The 26,188-nt window shown below is 31.2% G+C and overlaps 1 protein-coding gene across 13 annotated transcripts in view; it reads right to left on the bottom strand.

The window, feature by feature from the left end:
• The window catches only part of LOC126781579 (probable phospholipid-transporting ATPase IA), an 85,802-nt gene extending 61,394 nt beyond the window's left edge, over positions 1 to 24,408 (bottom strand). For all 13 annotated transcript variants that reach the window (XR_007670687.1, XR_007670688.1, XM_050506464.1 and 10 more), the window contains exons 1-2: positions 24,240 to 24,408; positions 21,913 to 22,026 (exon numbers count right to left, since the gene is read on the bottom strand). Coding sequence is in view for 11 of the 13 variants with exons in the window: in XM_050506464.1 (XP_050362421.1) it covers positions 21,913 to 22,026; positions 24,240 to 24,297 (172 nt within the window). In the remaining 2 variants the exon portion in view is untranslated. The remainder of the gene's footprint in view (positions 1 to 21,912; positions 22,027 to 24,239) is intronic.
• Between the last annotated feature and the right edge of the window lie 1,780 nt (positions 24,409 to 26,188).

Below are 26,188 nucleotides of genomic sequence, written 5' to 3'. Positions count from 1 at the left end.
TTAATCTACGAGTATAAATGTAGAAATTGATTAAAATTCGGCTTCCGAGCCATTAATCACAATAACTTCCATATGTTACGTTAACATTGCCTTCAATATTCTGTATTTCTAGTGATGTAATAACGGTTTCACCCGCGTTATTTTACTTTGGGTACTTGTAATTTCTCCTTATATTATGTTAGTGCGTTCTACATGGCATGATTGATTAAGCTCAGATTTACACAATCAATTTGTTTTGTCAATATCGCATAGGTGATTCTGAGGGTAAGTTATTTATAGGCCAAAATTATTTATATTCACAGAATAATATGTTATATTATATAGCCATATTCAAGCTATCTCTATTCCCTGACTATAACGTAGTACTCGTCGTATATGAAAAAAATCGACACGTCCGAGGAGATCGCGGAGAGAGGCGGCTTTATATTATTTCAAAGACACGGGAGCGTAAATACTCCGAAATTCTTAGCTCTAGGCTGCCTTGTCTGTCAACGTATTCTAATATATTTATTTTGGGATATCTTAATGTGAACCTCTAGATCGATCAGCCATGTAATCTACCCTGACCTTACTCTGCTGAAACAAATGTGTTAAAGCTTTACTGCAAAAAATATTACGTAATTGTTTCGAAATATAATATCACTTATTAAGACCATTGACCTAAAATGTTAATATTCCATTCCAACTGACTCTTATATGACGTTTGCCCTTTTGATAGTTGAAATGTTACCTTTAGATCGAAGTTCATGTACGTTATATGAAAATTGAATGAATGTTCATTTTATTACAAGGATTTGGTTTGAATTTTATGAATTAATAGATTTTAGTTTGCATCAAGTTTAAAAAATATATAAAATAAATTTTTACATTATAAAATTCTGAATTTAAATATAATGTAACATACAAAAATAAAATCATTTATTTATAATGAACAAAGAAAAATATTTGCGTGTTTAATTAATACAATTTAAATAATATACCAAGTACATTTCAACTTATTCTTGACGCAGCTTCCATTTCCAAAATAATTTTGGTTTGTGTTACAATATCACATTATTAGCCGACACGTTATTATTATAGATGGTGAGAAATCCTTAAATATATAGTAGGCATTTATTGCGTAAGAAACAGTCGCAAAACAAATGGTTTTATTTATGAGCAACATATCAAACAATAGAAGGAAAAATATTGCGTTAAGCCTTTTCAAACATTTCAGCTTAAATCTTTAAAAATAACATTTCCCTTTTTGACATTATTTCCTTGTGGGTAATTAATTCCTTTAGCGTTAGAAGGGAAACTGTTAATATTCAGTTCACTGTTCTATTTCCTTATTACTTGAGCTGAAATCAAATTGTAGCACTGAGAACGATTCGAACTCCATAATTGTCAGTCTAATTGTCGTTATTTATAGCGAGTAAATAGCTTCTTATAATTTAAATACATAGATGAATTATCCTTTTATTTAACATCACACATATAAAAGAGATACAGAAGTACTTAACATAATATACACGTTTGTAAAAAGGGACAGTCGTATGGTTTGATAGCGATTTCTTTCCAGTAAACTTAGGGTTAGTATTGTAATAACAAATACATGAATGGTAGTGCAATAATACTGCTAATAAAAAATAGATAATTAAAACCATCACAATCACAGTTGTTTTTAAATTGAAATATATCAATACGATTCTTATTTTCTTTCTCATTAATGATAGCTGACCTATGACAACTGGAAAATGTTTAGATAGTTATATAAATTGTTATGTTGTTTAACTGCAAATTATACTACAACAATGAAATTATATACGATTTTTTATAAGCCCAACCTCAGATTTAACTCTGTCTTCTTTTTTTTTAGAAAAGGTAGGCGGACGAGCATATGGGCCTCCTGATGGTAAGTGGTCACCAACGCTTAAAGATATTCATTGTAAGAAATGTTAATAATCGCTTACATCACCAATGCGCCACCAACCTCGGGAACTAAGATGTTATGTCCCTAGACCTGTAATTACACTGGCTCACTCACCCTTCAAACCGGGACACAACAATACCAAGTGCTGTTGTTACCAAGTTTTGCACTAGAATATTTGATGAGTGGGTAAGTCTCTAAATGGTGGATAAGTCTCTAAATATTGTAAAAATATGATAGATAAAATTAATTTGAAAATAAATAAAGGTGTTGTTTGATTAAAAGTTTCTGTGATTTTATTACGTAACAAGAGTAAAAATTATTAAATGAAAACGTTAAAGAAAAAATGGAATACGAGTTGGTATTTACTGCCCTTTAGTACTAATTTATTTAAAGCCAGGCAATACGGCACTTTAAATTTACATAAAAGTTTAAACTGTAAACCGAGGCAGTGTTGTTGGTTAATTAAATTCACGTTAAAATATATAAAAGACTTTCTTTATTAAGTCACAAGGCAACCATTAACGTAATTTTTCGTTAAACTGTCCAATTTTTTGTTTTTTAACTGATTATGGGTTTAATGTTTGGAGGAAAATATTAAATTGTGTATTTAAAAAATGTTTGTTTGTATATATTTTTATAAATGTATGTGCATATATGTTCTTAAAATCTTTTCTTTCTTCGACAAGATATAATGATATTATTTCGAAATTAAATTTAGCCGACGCGTTATAGCGGCATGAACTCCTTATTATTTTTCATTATTATTAACAGAAAGGCAGATTTCTGGTTGTCACATCCTATACAAAATGATGCCGTCAAAATTAGTTTTGTGCTTATTATTACATCAGGTCAACCCCTTTTTAAAAAAGGAACAACAAAGTCGTTTTTTTGTGTCGCTATAACTGAGAAATGGAATAAAAGACACTAAAAAGTTCGATTCAGTATTTATGGTATTTTTTTAATAGAAACTGCATAAAGTTGCTAATGTTAAAAAGCACCTACACTAATTTATATAAATATTTTAACAATGCATCAGAAAAAAACGTATAGCATATTGTTGATGTATTTTAACATTAGAAGAACTATAACATTCGTAGCACTTCTACGGATGTGCTACGAACAATATATCAATGACCACTTACCGTTCAAAGTAAATTCAAACTGTCACACATTCCTCGATAAATAACCTAAGTGAAACGAGTAATTATAATAATTAATTAAAAAATTTTAACGTATACGAGCGTTTAATATTTAACAATCGTTATTAAAAAGTTTAAATATAATTGAAAATTCACAAAATGTTATGGAGACTCCAAGTAGAGTTTTCAGAGTCCGAGTAGAATCTTGATGGGCTTTGAGTCGAGAAGTATAAAAAACTGGCGTGATTTGTGAATGCAAGTGTCAGGCATAATTAAAACGCGATGCTTTCCACAAGATCTCACAACAATTTATAGTTAAAGCATAAATCTTGACTCCGTTTTACACAGTCTATAAGAAAAGGATTTGTTAACATAATAAAAAATATGAGATCTTTTAAGTTATTATGATATTTTTATTTTAATAATAATCAACTTTAGTTCCTCATCTTAATAAATAAAATCTTATAATTTTATTTATGACAATTATAAATATTTTGATAAATAATATGTATTAATGCAATACTGGTGCTTACCACCCTACTGGTACCCTACTGGTGGTAGGGCTTTGTGCAAGCTCGTCTGGGTAGGTACCACCCACTCATCAGATATTCTACCGCAAAACAGCAATACTTGATATTGTTGTGTTCCGGTTTGAAGGGTGAGTGAGCCAGTGTAATTACAGGCACAAGGGACATAAAATCTTAGTTCCCAAGGTTGGTGGCGCATTGGATATGTAAGCGATGGTTGACATTTCTTACAATGCCAATGTCTAAGAGCGTTGGTGACCACTTACCATCAGGTGGCCCATATGCTCGTCCGCCTTCCTATTCTATAAAAAAAAAAAAAAATATAATTTTTAATCTAAAATCATCGAATTTATTTGGAAATCAAGCTTGATTAGGTATTTGATTTAATGGCAGGATTCATTATTTATTACAGTCGTGATTTGGCTTCACATTTTGTAGTAAAATGTCGTAAAGAGAACTTCGTCAGATGTAATAACGTACCCGAGGACAGAAAATTAACTAAATAAATCCTTTTGAGGAAGAAAGGTAAATAATTCTTAAATTGAAATACAAAATATGATTCCTTTAGTGAATGAGTAAATAAATTTAAGCATTATTTAAAAAATCATTACAGGAAACCCATTATAAAATAAATCATTGTTTGTGTGAGAAACTTGATCGTTCATCAAAGAAAACGAAATTATATCTGTACTAAAAGGACTTACAATTAGTAACTTTACACTTTAATGTTAGACGAAAACATTGCGTATAATGGCGTGAATATTGCGTATTTAAAACCAACGTAACCGTGTGATTGGGGTAGAGTAGAAAAGAGTCCCATATCAACGCGTGCCTGTCGTAAGAGACAATAAAGATAAGGAAAGTTTTCTAAATCGTAACACTAGGGACCATTAAGTGCTTCAACCAGCCACATGGTGGCTGAGAACAAACCCACTACTAATTAGCAAGCATTCCTAAGAGGAGTTGACGTTAGTAATTGACAGGCCGCAAAAATTTGACAAATCCTCATTTTTTTGCATTAGTTGGATGCATTGGATTTTAATGAAGACGAAGCAGATGATGAAACGATGATTGTGTAATAAATACATTTAATTAATAAATAATATGACTTAGCTTGAAGGCAGTTTCAACCAAGTATTATCGAATGAAAAGCGCTAAGTGCATTTGCACAACTTGGATATCATCGGTCATTAAACTTTATAATTACTCATAATTAAGAATATTATATAAATTAACCATTCCATTTATTGTTTCCACCGTGAGTTGCAGATAGATATGACATAAGATAATTTCGTATTTTCAAATTCAGGAAATATAATTATACAATGGTAGTTAGACAGATAAAAGATATAAAATAATACATTATTTTAATATAAAAATGAACGCATACTAAATAACTCATTCTTACTTTATACTTTACTACACGAACTATAACTTTCTAAGCTTTATAGCTCAAAAATAATAATGAACATACACTGTTTATTTTACGTTACACATAAAAAATTTAGTGGCCCCGCTACACTAACACGCTCACAATGACTCTATCTACATTATTAAGGCTCGTTTTCTACTAAACACAATGTGATAAACATATCGTAATAGTTTCATAATAAGGCCGCTGAATAGCGCGCATTTTTTATTCAGGATCTTTCTACTACGTCCATTGCGAAGTAACCAATACACAGCAGTTATGGTATATCGTCTAGTCGTAATATAACAAATCGATCTGATATATTGTTATCTGTAATTAAACCTACTGTTAATAGTTAAGTAAATATTAAGTGTTCTTCTTGAATTGTCTTTACATTTTAGATTTTTTCAAATGTTATAAATATCATGTTCAATGTATGATATATAAATGCTTTATTCACGCGAAACTATTTATGTTGCATTGTGCGTCATAAAGGAAATAATATATCAAATATGGATTAATAATAATAATATGCAATAAATAAATTGATAAATTAATTAATATATAATTAATATCAGCTTTGTTAATTGTATGTGGCCAGAAAGTACTAACTTCGCCTATAGTGTTTTAGTAATCGACATCAATGCGTTTTCAAATAATGTTTTAATTAAAGTTCAAAAAGATTGCAGAATAATAAACTGTGTGCGATTACGGGCTTAAATAAGTATGTATAAATCGAAATTAAATACAGCTGCTGTACATATCATGATTGTGGAATGGTGACAAAAATGTAGCATTTCTCCGTTGAATCGCAATTCCGATTATCTGAGTGAAAAAAGAAACAGCTACTGTCACCAGTGGAGGCAATAAAACAGAGTTATTTGTTGTAGAAATGATGATGAGTTTTATTTTATATTATTTAATTCTGCTTCGTTGGTCTAGTGCGCTTGAACTCTTTCCGGTCGGATTTTCCGTCCCATCGCATTATGAGAGTGAGGAAATAGTGTGCACAGGTGTTAGTGGACACACAAGCACTGTCCTGCATCGTCCTGCATCGTCGACTAGTTTCCCTTGAAAATTGCTGACGTAGCCGATATCTACCTGAAGGACATTATATTACAATATCTACAGAAGTAAAAGAAACATGCATTCAAACACATTTGCATAATACCTTTTCCATATATCTAAATATAATGTCCCACAAAAATTATGAATATAAATTTATTATTTTTTATATGTATACGCTTTACGTTTGTATATCCGTCTTATATGTTTCATATCAAACACATTCAATAAATATAATAAAATAAAATTCCAATTTCTTCAAAAATATGATGATTATTGATTTAACATGCAAATGCTTAAAAAATATTGTTGGACTCCAAAATCGATACTCATACAGTGTCAAATTTTAAATTTTCCCTATTGACATGTCAAAACATTATAAATATGATTAAGTAACAATACTACTAATACCTGTTACTCGACTCGTCTTCACGCGAGATTCCTCAAGACTCCCGAGATTGTTACAAGATATCATTATAAAATTTGGAATATTTAGATTAAAATTTCATAATTGATAACGATATGACATATCATATATTAAAAGTTATGAAAATTACTGTCTATATTGTGTAGGTGTCCTAGCTGCCCGTCCCGACCGTACCTGTACGAAACAGGTAAAATTCGTACACCCCCTTTAAGTTTTTAATGTAATTGAAAACTAATATTTCATCTATCAGATGTTGAAAAATTTATTTCGTATACAATTTGCGTAAAATTAGTTCTTACGTCTATGTCGCGAAAGAAGTAATTTTCACGTAATCAGGATTCTATTCTATATTATTATTATAAATCTAAAATATATATATATATATATATATATATATATATATATATACATATATATACATATTAGATTTATTAGGCTTATCACTTTTTTACCAATAAATTGAATAAAGATTAACGTATTTTTGGGGTGATTCTGAAAATAAAAAATAGGCCTACCACATTTTACATACAAACATTTGGAAAATGAGCAATTCCTATGTGGAAAAGTTGTGGACGTTGGCGGCCGGTGTTCGCAGTCACGTCATTTCCTGAATTATTTATATGAGCGTTTAGAATATTAGATATCTGCAGCTGAGCTTAACTACTCGAACATATGTAAGTAGTAAATTTATATGTGTACAATTTTAAACCTACATTTAAAAGCCATTTCCACTAGGAGGTTTTATCCTATTTGAAAGCGAAAAAAAAACCTAAATAACTGCTAAAAAAATTTTTAGTAAATAAGCTTTAAAGATTTATGGTTTGTAAAGCAAACGAAATAATCTAATTTCTCGAATCACAACGAGAAAACCCGAACCTTGTCAAAGAGAATATTTTTTGATTCTATTTTAGTGTCAAAGCCAGCAAAATCTGTATATAAAACATCAGGTTCGAACGAATTTCGTACAGTTTTTGATTATTTTTATAAAGATATGAATAAGAATGACATAATATGAAAGATATATTATAGATGTAAACAAAAATTCAAGCGATATTGTTTATTATTTATATATTAACATTAAGAGAATAATATAATTAATAAAACATCTACAATTTTTGAAATCAATCACAGTATCTTATTCATGTATTATTTATTAAAATGAAAACAAATGACGAAACTAGATCGATTCGATTGTATATTAATCCTGTTAAATGAGATAATAATTTGTAATTGTTTTAGTTTTTAAATATTATAATAATATGATTCAAAAGTTTTATAGATATTAAAAGATTTCTATAAAAAAATGAACGAACGTTATATTAGCGCTAGATGAAAACCATGTGCGGGCAGTTAGGATCTCAGGGCTTGGGTCATCATCACATATTCTACCGCCAAACAGTAATACTACATATTACTGTATTCCGGTTTGAAAAGTGAGTAAGCCAGTGTAACTATAGGCACAAGGGACAAACAATCTCAGTTCCAACGGTTGGGGGCGCATTTTTGAAGTGAGGGATGTTTAATAATTCTTATAGCGCCAATGCTTATGGGCGGTGGTGTTCACTTACCATCATGTAGCCCAATTCCTAGTCTGCTTGATTATTTATAAAAAATTATACATCACAATAATACTATTTGATAATAATGTTAGAGTGAATCAGTAAGGTAGAATTTCTATGAAGGTTGAATATTCAATTCATTATTTAATGAAGTTAAAGTTAACAACCTAGACTTAAAGAGCCGAGAAGGTTTGGTGGATAAAACACGTGGATGTCAAATATCACAAAATTTGCTTTATGTGCTAAATTTGCGTTTATAATTTATCGATTGAAGTAAAACATTGCGAGGAAACTTGCATATGACGAATTGCGTGATGGAATAAGCTCCAAACCTTTTCCTTAAGAGATGGGCTTTTGTCCAGAAGTGGGTACTCGTTACTTACGATCTGTCTCTTATTTATTTAATTAGATTTAAGTATAATGGTTAATATTTTATATAGAACTAAATAATTCAATTAAAAATTTATATGTAAGTGAAAATGGGCAAATAAGGAATTGCTGAATCTTTGCCAGCCGGATTTAAAAGATAGAATGTTCGCGCCAATTAATTAATTATCTTACTAAGTACAGACTAATAAGGATTAGTCTGTACTTAGTAAGATACATACATAAGTCCATTTTGTTTTATTTACCGTACTTTATCATTTTATATATATACTATTTTAGAATACATTTAAAATTTAACAGATACAAAATTAAAAATAACGAATAATTCATTATTTGCTTTCACTATCAGCAATATCCAAAGATTTTGTACATTTTACCTATTTTAAGGAGCAAAAAGTTCATTTTTTCCTAACAGTATTTTTAAACGCTTTGAAGTTCATTTATATTTAGCTATAATTATGACTATAAATATTCACTGTTTTGTTTAACTTACGATCACGAGTGTTCACACGAGTAGCGTGTTAAGTTTAGTCGCGGGCTTTACATCGGTCGTTGTGTGACACGTGGGGCGGCGTCGCGTCGCCGGCTTCGACTGAGGGAAATAGATAAGCTCAGACAATCTACACCTGGGATTACGTGAATTATTGTCACGGTATTAATTATTCCGATTTTCATGATTTTATAGGGTTCATATTAATTAATTACTTAATATTCGTGTTTGTAGTAAAATTTGTTAATCTAAGTTAAAGGTTTTTTTGAGTTTTGTTTTAGGCAGACATTATTTTTCACAAGGGACAGGTTCATATCTCAGTAATATCTTGATACTTAATGAATATATGTATTTGTTGTACACGACAAATTGGATGCATTGGATTATTGCAAGTTGACGAGTTTCAACTTCGAAAGTTCTTCCATAATAGCAGCCCGCGCAGCAAAACTTTTGGAAGATTAACGGCCTTACTTACAAACGGCCTTAGAGGCTATTTAATTAATCACGGATTTCAACCGTTTTGTCATTATTGATTTAAAATTCGAAAAAACATACACAATATTGCTTAACATTATTTAACTAATCACCTAAACCCACATAAAAACTAATGTTTTTTAGTAATTATAGTGAAGTTATATACGTGAAGTGTTAATAGCTATAATGTTGTTATCGTTACAAATAGTTAAGAAGCTTAGAATGCATAATTAATCTTTTGAGTCTGTAATTATTATTGGCTCAGTAAATTTTCCGAAATGGCCCAGTGGTTGAAAAAAGTGAATCATAACACTTAACAAGCAAGCACCGCTGAATTTTCTTGTGCTTAATTTGTGTTTATAATTCATCTCGTAATCTGCAGTGAAGGAAAGAATCCTGAGGAAACATAACCAACAACCTGTATTAGAGCAGCGTAGTGGAACCTCTAGGCCTCAAAAGGAGAGGTGAGCTTAGTCCAGTTGTGGGATAATTACTGCTCACTCTTTACACATTTAAATTGTACACGTAAGTAGATATTGTAGGCAGGAAGTAAAATTATTTTAAGGTTGTCCAATACGTCAATGTCACCTACTCAGACTAGCTTGCTGTACATTTACACCAGTAAAATTTACGTATAATTGATATTGTCTTTGTATGTGTAAAATTTGCTACACGTGTTCCAGAAAAAATATAAATAGAACTTAGAATGCAGAAAAACAAAAATGGCATACGTGGGGGTTAATAGTTCACATGTCTATTGTTTACATTTAGTTAGTTTGGTTTTTTGAGTGATTTATTTAACATAGATATAACTAATCGTAAAGTTGCGCCTTAAAATCACTATGACCATATATTTTATTATCAATTGTAATTCTTCATATACATGTTTAGTAAAAATAGAATTGAATAGTACAGAAATTGAAGATTCTTGGCGCCAATTTCGGGTCGAGCCAAAGAAAGCTAAAAGGTTTTCTGTCGACAGAGACAAAATTGCAGCCTATAGATATCAACACTCCTATGACTCGGAAAGTACTTAAGGCTGTTCTTGCGTCCAATCTCTTTCATGATTTCAAGATCATGAAAGTGAAGGAATAGAGTCTTCTATTTACATTAGGCATATGTCAAATCATTAAAATTGCTAAATTGTCTATGATCTCATCCCAATATTCTTGATCTTGTATTGACAGTCTGCCACAATGCTACAGCTGAGTGAGATCTGTAAACTCAGTAATAATAACCAAGTAAATAATGTTTAATAATTATACATTCTATATAAGCGCACACACTTGTGCCCTATAACTCCTGCTCTGTTAGTAAATTTTCGTTAAGAAAGAGTGTGGACATCCTAGTATAGTAATATTCTTCTTAACGTCTTTCTATTTCGAGCGTTATTATTCTAAGGGTCACAAACACGTCACTTCAAAGATGCGTGTTTCTTTCCCCTGTTTCATCACGCTACGTGACGCTACTGGGAATACTCGAGAATTGGATTATAACTTTATCAACTGCATTTTACAGAATTTAAAAGGTTTATCTTTATAACAAAGATAAATTATTTTCGTTCTAGTTAATATTAATATTTATTTTTTGAATTTTGATTAATAAATATTGAAAAATAGATTCTTATTTATGTCATTTTAAGTAATTTTATTAAGGTTAATGCAATAAATTAAATTCAGCATCGTTACGTTCGCCGAGATTGCCTAGTGGTAAGAACGCGTGAATCTTAACGGATGATCGTGGGTTCAAACCCGGGCAAGCACCACTAAATTTTCATGTGCCTAATTTGTGTTTATAATTCATCTCGTGATTCAAATAAATAAAACTTGTATTGTTGCAATTGGCTAATTTATCATTATAATTTTTTTTCTTAAATGAGTATAACAGCCCTCTATGTATGTGGAAAAGAGCTTAAATGTTATCATATAAATTGTAACGAACCTATTATACAAATCTATTGATGTCAGGATACATTGACCTGTGTTGTTAATCTTGCGTATTTTGGTAGATGATATTTTCGTGTGTTCCATATACGTATATTCTAAAGTTACTGATAAATATAATTCATACGTACATAAATAAAAACACCTAGCTCAAAATTTGATTTTGATTTGATCGTGATTATCAAAGTCATATGTGACATTGACCAAAATATATATTAATTTTATATTATAGGAAGGCGTATGAACATATGAGCCACATGATGGTAAGTGGTCATCAACGACTAACGTATAGAGATTGACATTTTAAGAAACGTTATCGTTATAGCGTACCATCGCTTACATCGCCAATGCGCCACCAACTTTAGGAACTAAGATGTTATGTCCCTTGTGCCTGTAATTACACTCGCTCACTCACCATTCAAACCGGAACACAACAATACCAAGTACTGCTGTTTTGTGGTAGAATATCTGATGAGTGGGAGATACCCAGACGAGCATGCACAAAGCTCTACCACCAATAAAAAATAGTTATACAATCATAAATCAGTTTTCTACGTTTCACGACCGATTTCGGCCAAATCATCGCAAATAGCCAATCTCAAGAGAGATTAGCCAATTGCGCAGGATATATTGTAGTGCACAAGCGTTTGCGTAAACACGCACTCTCTATTCCCTCACTCTCATAATCCGCTGGGGCGGCAATTCGACACGACCGAAAAGAGTTTAGGCGCAGGAACAACGGCTTTACGAGCTTTCAGAGGTGAGTATACACAATTGCAACTTCTAGACTCCGGGCTGCTACTGAGAATTTTCGGCAGAAAAACCCAATAACTTTTTATTGGCCCGACTTGGGATTTGAAAGCAGTATTTTCATACAAATGTACAATTTTTGAACATAGTATTAAATTTTACTAGGCTTATTTTAAATAATAATTTCATAACAGATCTGATAAATACATACACGATTCCTGTTCAACGTTAATTTACAAGACTATCAGTAATCAGGTTATCCTGCAATACATATGTAAAGCAAGCAGCTATCGATGTTTATATGAATACATAATACCGTGTCTGTGAACTTACAAGTTACAACTAGAAATGCTAATGAATGTGGAACGCTTCTATCGATTAATCTGCATTGCTATGCGAGTTATAGGAATATTGATTTCTATTTATAATTGGGACCGTGATGAGTTGCGGGGAAATATTAATATCAGAAATTTTAATATATTCAGATTCTAATAATTCTGTTATTTAAAAAGTATGTCTGTGTGCGTAAGTTCTGAGTAGAAATTATTAACGCTTATACCCAGAACTTGTTATTAGCAAACTAACGCCAAATAGTTTATATTATAAAACGAAATTTACCTCGAAATTTATGTCTATATACATTGCCTTTATATTATATATAATAAATCAATGTATTCATCATTCACTTGCTCTTATCTGTTAATAACACTGCAAGTAAAAAAAAATTGGCAAATTTTTATAGCTAGTCTCCTGGCCTACCCGGGCCTGACGCCTACTCTCCGTATGACCGCTTTTGCTGGATGGAGTGAACTTATCATATCACCAAAACTACGTAGTCAGCTACGTAACGTAAACTATAATTGCTTGTACACAATTTCGGTAATATGTACATTATGTTTATATAATAGTGACTCCATTAATCTCAAGGCTGATATCACGTTTGTTGAGTTGAAGGTCGATCATTAAATTTCCAATAAAGCTTCAAACAACATACCCTAATGAAAGTGGTGAATTCGCTTTTGACTGTTGTCAATAAAAAAACTTATTCATAAATGTGTAATGATGATGATGAAATTTTCCTGACCGATATCGGCCACGACGGTCAAAGGACATAGACCGAACCACAATGGACAAAGTTGCAGCTTTTATGTGCTTTCCGGGACACAGGACTGTACACACTTCCAACATCCAGACTTACATCCAGAAAAATTTTCGACTGAAAAGCTTATTATCTTCTTATTGGCTTGACCAGGAATTTAAACCCAGGACTCCGGAATTTGGCCAGCCTTAAAGGCTGAAGAAGAATGTATTCGTACATGGTTCAATGGTCACAGACAGATCAAGCTATTAAAGTGTCCATTAATCTCCTTTTGCTGAGCAAAGATTTTTGTAAAAAATATGACTTGCAATTTTTTTAAAAAAATACAATATAACAGATTCATACATACATACATAATATAATAGATTATTTACGATTAAAATCAAAATTAACTTATCGTGAGTCTTTAATTTAATTTTAGTTAAATGTAATGTTAGCTTAAATGTAAAGAAAATACGTGAGCTACATCGAAGTCAGGTAATCATAATACCTCTGCTATTAGGCATTGATACAGGTGCTAGATACCTTTATTGCAAAAGCGATGAAATTTATTGGGTACCAAGATAATAATAAAAACTATTCCTTTTTTGTTAACGTACATGCATTGAGAGCACTAGACGAATATAAAACTTGCAATAAATTCGTTTCTACATCGGACTGCGTTACATTTTTCATTGTTTTTTCAAAGCCCGAAGCTTAGGTAACTCAGAAACAATGAAACTAGCGAAGTTCTGACACGCTACACATTATTCAGTGACTATCTTTAAAAAAGTCAGCGAGTATGTCGTCAGCGTTAATTGAAATGTAAAAATAGTTGTTTTGCTGTTGACATATTTTATATTTAGGTTTATTTTGTTGCTTTGTTTTAAATCTCATATTGCAGAGGAACTGTTGAACTTATATATGCGTGTCTTTGTTAGTTGTTGGTTTGTACTTCGTACCTTTATAAAGTAGCGAACGACTTGCAATGAGATGGGAGAGGAGACACTTAAAGGTGAATACAATCCAAGCCTATGACACTAACAAAACTTTTTTTTTTGGTTTTAAAAATATTGCTGTGTATGTTTTTAATAATTAAATATGTAGGAAGAACGTGACAATAGACCATTTGGTGACAAGTTGTCATCATCGCCTATAGACATTGGGGCTGAAAGAAGTATTAACCGTTCCACTGCGCAGTGCTACCAGTGCGCAACCAATTATGGGAATTAAGATTTTATGTACCTTGTTCCTGTAGTTACACTGACGCACCCACCCTTCAAACAGTAACACAAAATGCTAAGTATTGCTGTTTGGCGGTAGGATATGTGATGAGTGAATGGTACATACTCAGACGGGCATGCAAAAACCCCTACCACTAAGCATACTAAGTAATACAATCCAGCTGCACGTAATATTGTGTTTCGAAACAGTACGTGAATGCATAAACCATGTTACAATATTTCACATTTTTATTTTACTTTTAATCACAATATTAAACAAATTACAATTTAAAAAAATTATAATGTTAATATAAATAATATCAAATATAACTATTTTTTTAAATTACACCTTTGAACTGTAATCAAATTTGTTTTATCGAGTCATGTAGGTATTAGTATCAGTTTAAGGATTATAAGTAGAAAGACGAAATACTAAGCATTAGAATAACTTTTGAGTTGTGCGACTCTGTTCTATAATCCTTAAGACATAATAATGAGTGTTTATCGGTAATGTTCCTTATAGTATCCAATCGGAAGTAATAACATCAATGGTTTTCAGTACATTTTTTCGGATATAAAAAAATAACCCTATCTCGGATATTTTTTATGAGTATCGACTCCAAATATTGTCATATGCATTATAGCATAAAAAGGCAGTTTATATAACTTATTATCTAAACATATCTACAGAGACTTATTTTTTAAGCCAGTCTTGCAGAGACAGTAGATGGAAGTGATGGAGTGAGTAGGATTCGCGATCGTACTGTGTCAGCTACACGCGAGAGATCTCTTGGGAGGTATATCCATATAGAGATAAAGGAAGTACACATGAGCAAATAGCCAGGGTCAGAGAATTATGGTCTGTTGATGCAAACTGTCAAGCTTCTAGTCCAGCGAGCTTTGATCCTCAGATTGTAGGCCTAGAGATAGTATAAGCGGTCCTTCTCCATCTTGGTCGCTGGGTCAAACTTCATATCTAATTAGAGAATAAATTTGTTGAATAAATTGTTACACATTTGGGTAATAGAATAAAAAATAAATATAAATCTTTTATTTCCTACTTCCTTTTTTCTATAGACAACTATATAATAGATCGTTTTTACAATTTATGATTGTTTGATTGTTAATGTTTGGTTGTGCGTAACATATGTAATAAAAGCTAGATAAATAAGATGTTAACGTTTAACTTTATGTCATTAAAATTTCTTATTAAATCACAAACAAAACTTAAAATATTTGAATTCGAGTATAATACAAATATCGTGTCGCACACATATATACATGCGTATATTATACGTTTTGATTACGACATGATTAATTGGTTCAATCAATCAACAGCCAATCGGTGTCCACTGCTGAACATAAGCCTCTTCCAAGATGCGCCAAAGCTCCTGGTCCTCCGCCTTCCGCATTCAATCGGTACTCGCCACCTTCTTAATGTCATCGGTTCACTTGGCTGGAGGGCGCCCTATGCTGCGTTTGCCGATCCGCGGTCTCCCCTCTAGAACTCGTCTGCTCCAACGGCCATCGGTCCTACGACATATGTGACCAGCCCCCTGCCACTTCAGCCTGCTATTTTTGCAAGCTATGTCGGTGACTCCGGTTCTTTTCCGGATAATCTCATTTCTGATCTTATCCTTCAAACATACTCCGAGCATAGCTCGCTCCATAGCACGCTGAGCGACTTTGAATTTGTGGACTAGTCTCGCAGTTAGTGTCCACGTTTCGACACCGTATGTCATGCCATGTAATGTAAGCTTAAACTTTATTAAGAAAAAACTATTGTTAACAAAACATAACTTTTTACTAGTTCCGTATAATGTATATTAATGTATAAAATAATCTAACTCCCTGTTTACGCCATTAGATATAATGTCTCATATACTGACATGACATATACGACAGACTTGATACACAGTAAAAAACACAAGCTCATTATGTATATCGTCTTTTGTAGAAAACCCTTACAATTATGCTAATTTAAATTTACGGTCTAAATCCATAATTAAATATAAATGTATATTTTCATTAGAAATGTATAATTTTATTGAAACATTTTTAATGTGCTAATTTATTTTAATTTGCTCATGTCTATCACTCATATAAGTTTCCTTATCTAAGGGTTAGAATTATGTATATATAATGTTTTGTTCAAGGTAGGTTATAGGTATAGTTTTTGCCGGGCCATGGGTTGGTCCGGAAATAGGTGCGGACTACCTATTTCCGCAGTGTACGCCACGAATTTTTACCATCACTTTATTAAGGGGTAAAGAACAACTGGAATGGTGCTTGTAATGTATACGTTGTTTATTTATAGAATGCTATAATGTGTTTTATAAGAAACGATATTTGAACTTTGATATTTTAATGGGTATCATTTCTTAAATATGTATTATTTATTTGCATTTAATGGAAACAAACAGTAAATAATAAAATTTATAAATATCGTAATATTAACAACCAACAAAAGTTTCCAATGATTAACTAACACATAACAAGCTTAGATGCAACGGATACATTATGAATTAATTAGAAATTAGGTATAAAAGAGAGAGAGAGAAAGAAATAACAAATTTATTTAATTACATTTCATTAAATCAGTACTACCATTAGTTAGATGTTTTTGATTTAACGATTAAATGTGACAAGAGAGATATGAAATATATCACAATCTAAAAACATCTGGTTATACTAAGTACAACTCCTATTAAGAAATAAATTTTTAGCTAATTTAGTTTTGGTTATAGGAACATAGAATGTTTCCTTACGTCTAGCATTGATACGCGGACAATGGAAAAGCAATTTAGAGAGTAGATAGGGCGAATCAATATGATTGTTTATAATGTTATATAATAGTACCGGATCGCGTTGAACACGTCGGTCAATGGCCGACATCGGTATAACAAAATTGGTACTTCTTTTATAAGTTGATATTGTTCTAAGAACTTTGATAAAACAGTTATATAGACGTTATTATGTACCAACGTATTTGTTTGCGTAGACTGTAGTATATAAATAGATAGAAATTGATATAATTTAGGATAATTATATTATAAGATTTACTTGTCAAATGTCATAAAAAGGTTTCCGTAAGCTCTCTTCTGAGGAAATTATGTTTATAGTAAATGTACGAAATCGGAATATTATTTTATATGATAATTATATCATAATCATTCATAATTACATGTCAAACAGAAATTTTATAACGTAATTTCGACGATAACGAAGTGATCAACGGATACAGGTGATTACAAATGGGTTTAAAAATAACAGATTCACTGGTTCTGGGTGTGCAAATATTCTAGATGCAGACATGAAGTCACTCTTCATTCAAACTATAAATTGTATATAACGTGTCGGAAAAAATCAATAACCAAAAGAAGGTTTAAGCATAACAAAGTTACATAAAATTTTCACTGTTCGTTCTATCACTTCCTATTTTCTTAAATGTCAGTAAATATCAAGGTCGTTGGCGCCCAATATGGGGCTGGCATTTTTGTGAGGGATTCTAAAAGGCCAGTAATTTTTTTTTTCGAGCTAATAGATTGACTTATTCACTCTAGGTAAATATATTTTCTACGAATAAAATTATTCTTTAATTATACTTAAAGAATCTTCGATTAGGTGTGAATGTAAAATCATTATAAGTGGTTATTTATTGAATATCCGGAAGGCGGAGGACAGGGAGCTTTGGCGCACCTTGGGAGAGGCCTATGTTCAGCAGTGGACAACGATTGGCTGTTGATTGATTGATTGATATTGAATATGATCTAACGACAAAAATCTGAAAAATATTAAATAGAATTCGCGTATAAAACAAAAAAAAAAATAGCCCAATATCGGAGAGTTTTCAATATCGCCATCATATAACAACTTCAGTGATATTAAGTGAATGACACTCAAGACAAGATATAAAAACAATTTCATTATTTAATAAAATATGTATTTATAGTTTACATTATAACGTACAAATAAATAAATTGAAATGAATACAAATTTACTAAATATTTTCGGTATTGAAATAAAATTAAATTGTCAACTACCAAGAAATTAGATTTTTAATATCACCATAAAACTCGAAGGTTGACCTCTAGACATGAAATAAAATAGAAAGTATAAGTTTTGCAAGTAATTAATTGTCCGGTTTAATCCCATAACAACGCCCTGCTTGCGTGTTATTCGTGTTAAATTAACGCGAAATGTACTAAAAGATTTATGGGTTCGCGTTATGATTACTGCTTCTTTTGAATGCGTCGTTGGGTTAATGGCTAGCTTAAAAGTCTGCAGATCCCGAGGTCCTGAGTTCAAACCCTGGTGCAAGAAAACGCTATCAAAATTTCTGTTAATAAATTCTCAGTAGCAGCTCGAAGTTAAAAGTTGGCAGTGTTGATTTCCCGTGCAACCTGATCTACGGTCTCTCCTGTTATATCGGACTGCCTTCCCATCAGATTATAAGGTAACACTAGTGCTTAAGCATACACAGACATGGCAAATTATTATGAAAGGAAACTTAGCTGATGTGTGTATAAAAATATGACCAATTGCATGTTTCTCTAAAATAATAAAGAAATAATTACTTTATTTTCTTTATATTAAGGTTACCTAGAAGAGATCACTTTCTGAGCGATAAGGCCGTCTCTTGTCTCTTTAATTTCTTGTCTGTATTTTATTTTTAGTTTCATTGGTGTACAATAGAGTATTTAAATTATTCCATCTAATTTCGAACGGTAATCGTCTTTGTATTTCCTACGGGATCACATATTTTAGTCCTACAAGGAGTTATCTTTGCTTCGAATACAAATCTTCAACTGGCTACAATCGTGGACACAATTTATGTTACTTCGCGATTTAACAAAAGCCATCTATCGAAGGTTGATGTGAACTATGTGCTTTGTATACTTTAATACCCCTCCCAGGACACTGAGACGAATATTTATTATTTGTTTAAGGAATATTTATACCGAGCGTAAGCAGAATCGTCTAAAGGAATAAGTTTTCCTTGTACAAACTTCAACATCCTTTTGCTCTTCCCAAGAGGATGATATTAGAACGTTGTGTATTTTGCATTTCATTATTTGCGTCAAGAATTATATGCACTAAGTTTTAAGCAAATAAGACCACCGAGTAAGATTGTTCATATAAAAAAAAAATTAAAATAGAAGATTCATATAAAATTTATTACATTGTGCAAGTCCGCCTTGGTACCATACCATACACATCACATATTCTACCGCCAAACAGCAATACTTAGTATGTACCGTATGCCAGTGTATTTGCACAAAGGACGAAAAATCTTAGTTCCCGTAGTTATTGGCAAATTTATGATGTAATGAGCGGTAGTGATCACCTATCATTAGAAGGGATCGAATCACAAATGACATAGCCCCAAGAATTGCCGAAACACGAGTGGCAGAAAAGCTCTCGTGCGGATCCTGAATCGGCAGACGCTGAGTGTACTGGCACCCATAAGATAGATCGACGATCTTGTGAGGGTTAAGGTCGTGAAGATTTTTGCGGGAGGCCTTTGTCCAGTAGTGGACGTCTTCCGGCTGAGATGAACCGTGTACCGACACGGTTAAAAAATACGTAACTAAATATAGTTTATAAAACATATGACTGATGAACACATATTTTAATAACACTCCCCTGAAAGTAAGTCACGTCAAACGACAATTGGGTGGTAAATAACAGTACTCATGTTTTAATTTTGATTAATAAAACAGGGTGGGTTCTTATATATATATAACAGACATACACAGATAATTGTTACGTTGTAGAACAACTAGAAAGTTTTATCTTTAACATAAACTTGTTAAGTCGTTTTCAACATTACTACGTAAATCTTATTACCTGGACCCTAGAGAATATAAGCTTAGTGTAACCATGTATTATATTCGTCTTAAAGGGTATCGTTACCCTAGAACATGAACTCGTGGTCATGTTCTTTCCTATTATATTATTAGAGTCTACGTCACAGTCAATAACTCTGTCTGTCTGTTACGCTTTCACGGCTAAACTACTGAATCGATTTTGATAAAATTTGGTATAAAGCAAGCTTGAACCCCAAAGGAGGACATAGACTCATTCTTTATCTAATATCTGACATCCTTCTTCTATTGCGCGAGCGAAGTCGTGGGCGAAAAAAAGCTTAAAATATATTTTAGAAGAGATGTCGTAAGATAAGTTACTTATATAAATTAAAAAGAGAACCCTTTTGGTTAAAAATCTTCCGCAGATCAGCTGTTTTCATGATAGCTAGCAATATTTTAAAAATGTTCATCGATGGTGATTTAGTTGATAAAAATAAAATAACAAAAAAGTTCAAAACTATTCAAAGCACGAGTATCGATCTTTGATTATGTTCTACGTGTTTATGTTGGTTAATTGCTGACTTTTGTTAACTAAAAATTTGTTGTCAGTAAAAAAAACTGCCGTAACATTACAAATACCGTTATATAGAAGGAAAATGTTCATTTTAACCTTGTGACTATAATAAGACTGAGTTACAATCGAATGGGCTGAATTTATCTACATCAACAATATAAAAATATATGTTTGCGTAGGGACCGTATTCTGGTTTAACTTTTTTTTTAAATATGCTGAATCACTTAAATATTTATTTACACAAGAATGTTTTACATTGAGGCTATTATAAATACTTATTTATTTATAAATAAAAATAAAAAGCTATTGTACAAATCATGACTACCAGGAAAGGTTACATAGACAATTTCCCTGTGGAATTACTGTTTCGCCATTTTTTATACCAGAAAAGGCCACAAGATGGGGTGCTAATTGTTATATGTTTTGGTTGAAGTACAGTAAGAGCCGTCTAGATAATTCAGGTGTCATGGCGATGTATTCAGTTTTGACATTATTAATACTTCGAGCCACCCATTTCATTCATTAGATTCATTATTTAGATTATTTTCAAAATAATAATAACAATATTTAGTTTTCTTTTTCTTTAAAGGGTTTAACGTTATTCACAAAATTTTTTGACATAAAAAGAAATATAAGAAATATAAAAATATTATGCATATAAATAAAATAAAAAAATGTATATATTATATATCATTACAATATATATAATGATATTTTTATATTTCTTTTTAATGTGTATTTTCAAGTGTATTTTTATTTATTTATTCAGTCAGTCTTATTTATTTATATGGCCATCACCTGTTCAGTTTGTCGATTCATTTACGTTTACCCATAGACATAGACTTTTGTAGTCTTATAAAATTCGAATGACAATATGAACATTAAAATATCTTTAGGTAGATATCTACAGACATCGAATCGTAGATTGCTGGTTAATTTTTGTATGACATTTCAGTTTACAAACGTCATTAACCGTCATCCGATTCTGACTTCGCTTCCGATAAGTCTAAGTAGTAACTATAACGTTAAAAATTAGTTATTCTCTGACTCTATTTTAATTTATTGAGACACTGATTGAAGATCGATCTGTAAAATGTTATTTAAATTTCAGACCACTTTTAAATGGTTAAACATGATACTTACCCATAAGATCCCAAGGTCGAGTGTAGAGTTGGAACAATCGCCATAAGTATTGAAATAACCGCCTACAATACACGTACACCAGTCTATACACGGGTTTTCGGTCTCTATCCCCATCTGAAAATATTTAGATTATTTTATATGTAAATGATACACAAAACTAATTAGGTACTAGAGGTATCGACAATTTACACGATAAATTGAATGTTCAGCTACACGTTCTGGATGAAGATTGTACCAACTGAGAAGACACGAAAAAACTCAATCGTTAAGAAGTTGTATTCGTTCCTACTATTTATCCAAAATAAAACAAATAATCAATTATTTAAAATTAAATTTGAATATTCATACAGTATGAAAATCAACAAATTACTATCTGCTTAATCAATGTTTACATAATATAAGAATTAAAAATTCTGAATCGAAATATTTTTTATTCAAGAATGCTCTTGTAAGCTATTTTAATAGTCATTGTGTATGTATGATTCAATTAAATGCTAAAGCTGCCACCGGTTCGGAATAAACTATCTAGTGGGAAGAACTGGCAAGCAACTCGGTTACTAGTTAAGATTTTAATAAATTATTTAGCAAAGTTAAAATCTCTGCTGATTTTGTCAAAGATATCAATATCTCGCCCCAGAAGGGATACATTTGCTTCGCGAAGTCGGAAACTTAGTGTAGGCGGAAACATTACTTGGAAGTTGTTCAATTGGATACCAAAAGTTCTCTAATGGTGTGATTTTAGAAATCTATGATATTATGGATTCGAATCTTTTAATTATATAACAAAATTCATATACAGTATTATTGGAAATGTCTTGAATACTAAGTTTTACAAGTTCCTAAGACTTAACTTAGCTAATAATTATTGTATATTTTTTTGTTAAACTTTCCTAAATAGATAAACTAAAAAACAAAACGTTATCTAAATACAAAACATGAGTAAAATAGTTTGAGGCGTTTCCGAGATACACGAAATAAATTTATATACATATATGTATATTGACAATCAATACGACGCATAACATGTAAATATATTTTATAGAAAAAATATTGTAGCTGATAAGCGAAAAAAAGATATGTGAAATTAGAAAATTAATTAAAAAACTAAAGCGCGGGTAGACCAGACAGATTTGAAAACTATTTTCCATCAAACGAGATGAGTTTACATTACATTACACAAAAAAATATTTATTATAAAAATTGCGTATAAATCAAGCATTATCACACCTAATACTTCATGTTATATTCATTATGATAAGAATGATACTGTGACGTTATTCGTTCATTTCGTTACCTGTTTATTATATTCATTATATTGTAAGCAAGCAATAATATCAAAACAAGGAAATAAAATGGTTTTTGAGTAGATTTTATTTACGATTTACGAGTGTGTATTTTTCTCAGCTAAGTATCCATGTACTCTGTGCCATGTATTACGAGACCAAAAGTGCAATATCGTAAAAAAGAAACAACAGTGACACGCACGTGTGTCCTTTGTTAGGATATTTTTAAAGGCATTCGTTTTTAGTTCTTCAGTAACTTTTTCTAATATGACAGTTAACACCAAAGCCATAGATGAATGTGGCTGGAAGAACAGAATACAGTGGGCATATAGAGAATGTTTGGGAGAAACAATGAAAAACAACCAAAACTGAAGTCTAAGAATCTAGTAGAAAGGTAAAATAACAAAAAAAGTGCACTGGTAAGAATTTAAACTCCACTCCTGAAAGTTTTTTGATAGGTATTTGGATAATATGGTCCGGATTTTTTACAGTGTAACTTTAAATGATTTAGCCAAACACAAGATATTTTTTTTCGTTATTAAATAATTTTGTCTATATCAATAATAATTTGTATTAATTTTTCTTACAATTATGGCAATAACATTCTTATCCTTAACGTTTAAGATTACTTTTAGTTAAGAACGTAAAAGTGAAAGTAGCTCGTATTTACTTTTATATTGTTTTAATGGTCTCTTAATAATATATGAGGGTGATTGTGTATTTAACTGTTTTGACTGAAATAAATAAACATTTAATGTTTTTTTTATATATAAATAATATGTTGATGCGCCAATTTTTGTCATAAGCGGAGATATAACCCGCGACCTTTAACACAACAAGCACTCACTATGTCAAGTGTGCCAATGAGTCATTAAATCAAAGATTAGCCGTGCTCTATTAATATAAATAATCTTACCATTTACATACGAAATCAGACGTTCATGCGACTAAACAAACTGATAACGCTTCCCTAATCGTATTTCAACTTTATTATACACAATAAATACGCTCGATTCACTTAATAAAGCTCATAGAGATACGTACCATAACGTCCAAGGTCCTCGTATCCATTCCTAGACTGCATATCCCTCAGGGGAATCATATTACCTTAACGGCACTAATTTCACTTCACTACAAATAAAACTTGTGTGTTAATACTAGCGTGAAGTTAACATTTTGCTTTGGCGCGTAACGACTGATGCGCCCGCTTCGACACGACGACGCGGACACACGAGGCGATATGCGATAGTGGTCATTGGTACTATTTATTATCTTTGTGCAGCTATTTGAGTGTATAGTGAAATAAACTTTAGAAAATTTAAAGTAGGTATTAAAATATATAGAATTTAGCATTATACTATCTTTGAACCGTAAACGTTGTTTTATAAACATAACGCTACTCAATCACAGCATCATCATCTACACAATATAAAAATCCTTGCAACTCTTAAGCGAAAACCTGAAAACTGGGAAGTATGTGACCAACTGCACTTAGAGAGGTTTTGAGTCCTTATTTAGCGGGACTTCAAAACAAATATTTGCAACGCAAAAATGTCCTTTTTCTGTAATATATAACATTTTAACCATGTCTTTTTTTCTATTAGGTATTCTCGTTTATCTTAGCTTGATAATATTGTAGTAAAACTATTACACTACCACTCAGATATATAATCAAAGGTGACATATAATTAAAGGTTAATAAATAACATGAACATTAGTTGAGGGCTTTTTTGCATGTTATTTTAAAACAATTATAACATTTTTTGTAGTAATAGTAAAAAGGCATAGTATGTACGCAATCTATTTGTTTTTTAATATTTGAAGTTCTTTAGAAATGTTTCTAAGTTACCATTTTATATAAAGTAAAAAGAATTAAATTTATTACAGAATAAATTACCTATTTCCTTACCTTAGGACTTTTTAGATACTATTTATCAAAACAAACATGATAATATTGTAGTTGTATTCTTAGCTAATAAGTATTTTCTACTTTGAATGTATTATACCGATGACCAACTTCAGGTTCCAATTATTACTGTCTTTCCTGTAGAACTGCACATTCTTCTGTAGGCTTGTTGGGTTTAAAGCTCTCGATTTATACATTTTAATAAGCAAATTGCTGATATTAAAATATAAAAGTTAATTAAAACATCACATTCGAGTATTAAACAAGCAGGGTACAAGTAAATTATTTACTTAAATAGCTTTGATGAAATACTGACCTAATCTAGTAATTTCTATCCGGCGCTAATGAAATTGCGCCGTCCACAAATTGCAACGTTTTAAATTAATTAGGAAATTAAAATTTTCTTTGAAGCCAAGAAGTAATAGTTATTAGTTCCTCTTTGACAAAATTATAGGTAAATTTTTATAGATTGTCTATAAAAAGTCTATCGCTACCTATAAAGTTAAAATCGACTCATTAGTCGGGCCAATTTAGAAACAGTATCCTGAGTTCAAATTATATCTATAGAACCATTTTATATTCTTTTTACAGAAATGCTTTGATCATATTTTTATATAAAACATATTATAATTATAATAATTATGATAGATAATATAAATACATGCTTTTAAAGCTGGCAGACTTCAAAGGACCGTCACTAGGCTGCTTTGTTCGTTACCTTTGCCTGAACGAAAACGGACCAACAATAAATACGATTGGCGAATGGCGGGAAAACTAACATATTAAAAATGATTAGTTTTTGTTTTAATATCTAATGAGCCCTAATGAGCAACTTAACTATCAATATATTTTTATAATTTTGTTTATCCTTTGCATTTTTTTTGGAGAAAAGGTCTTAGTTAATTGACTTGAATGGCAATTGCCTAATTATTAATTATTATTGAAATCCTTGCCTGCATCTAAGCAATCTCCAGCAATTGCTTACTTTACCGGCGTCGACAATAATTTTCTAAGTATTCATGGAACTATTGATTTGTAAATATTCCAAACCTCTGATAAGAGCAATTGTTAAGATCTGGTAAGAGTA

Source organism: Nymphalis io, chromosome 4, assembly GCF_905147045.1.
Source record: "Nymphalis io chromosome 4, ilAglIoxx1.1, whole genome shotgun sequence".
In the NCBI taxonomy this organism is placed as follows: domain Eukaryota; kingdom Metazoa; phylum Arthropoda; class Insecta; order Lepidoptera; family Nymphalidae; genus Nymphalis; species Nymphalis io.
Note: the sequence above shows the minus strand (reverse complement) of the source record. Positions and strands in the feature narration are given on the sequence as shown.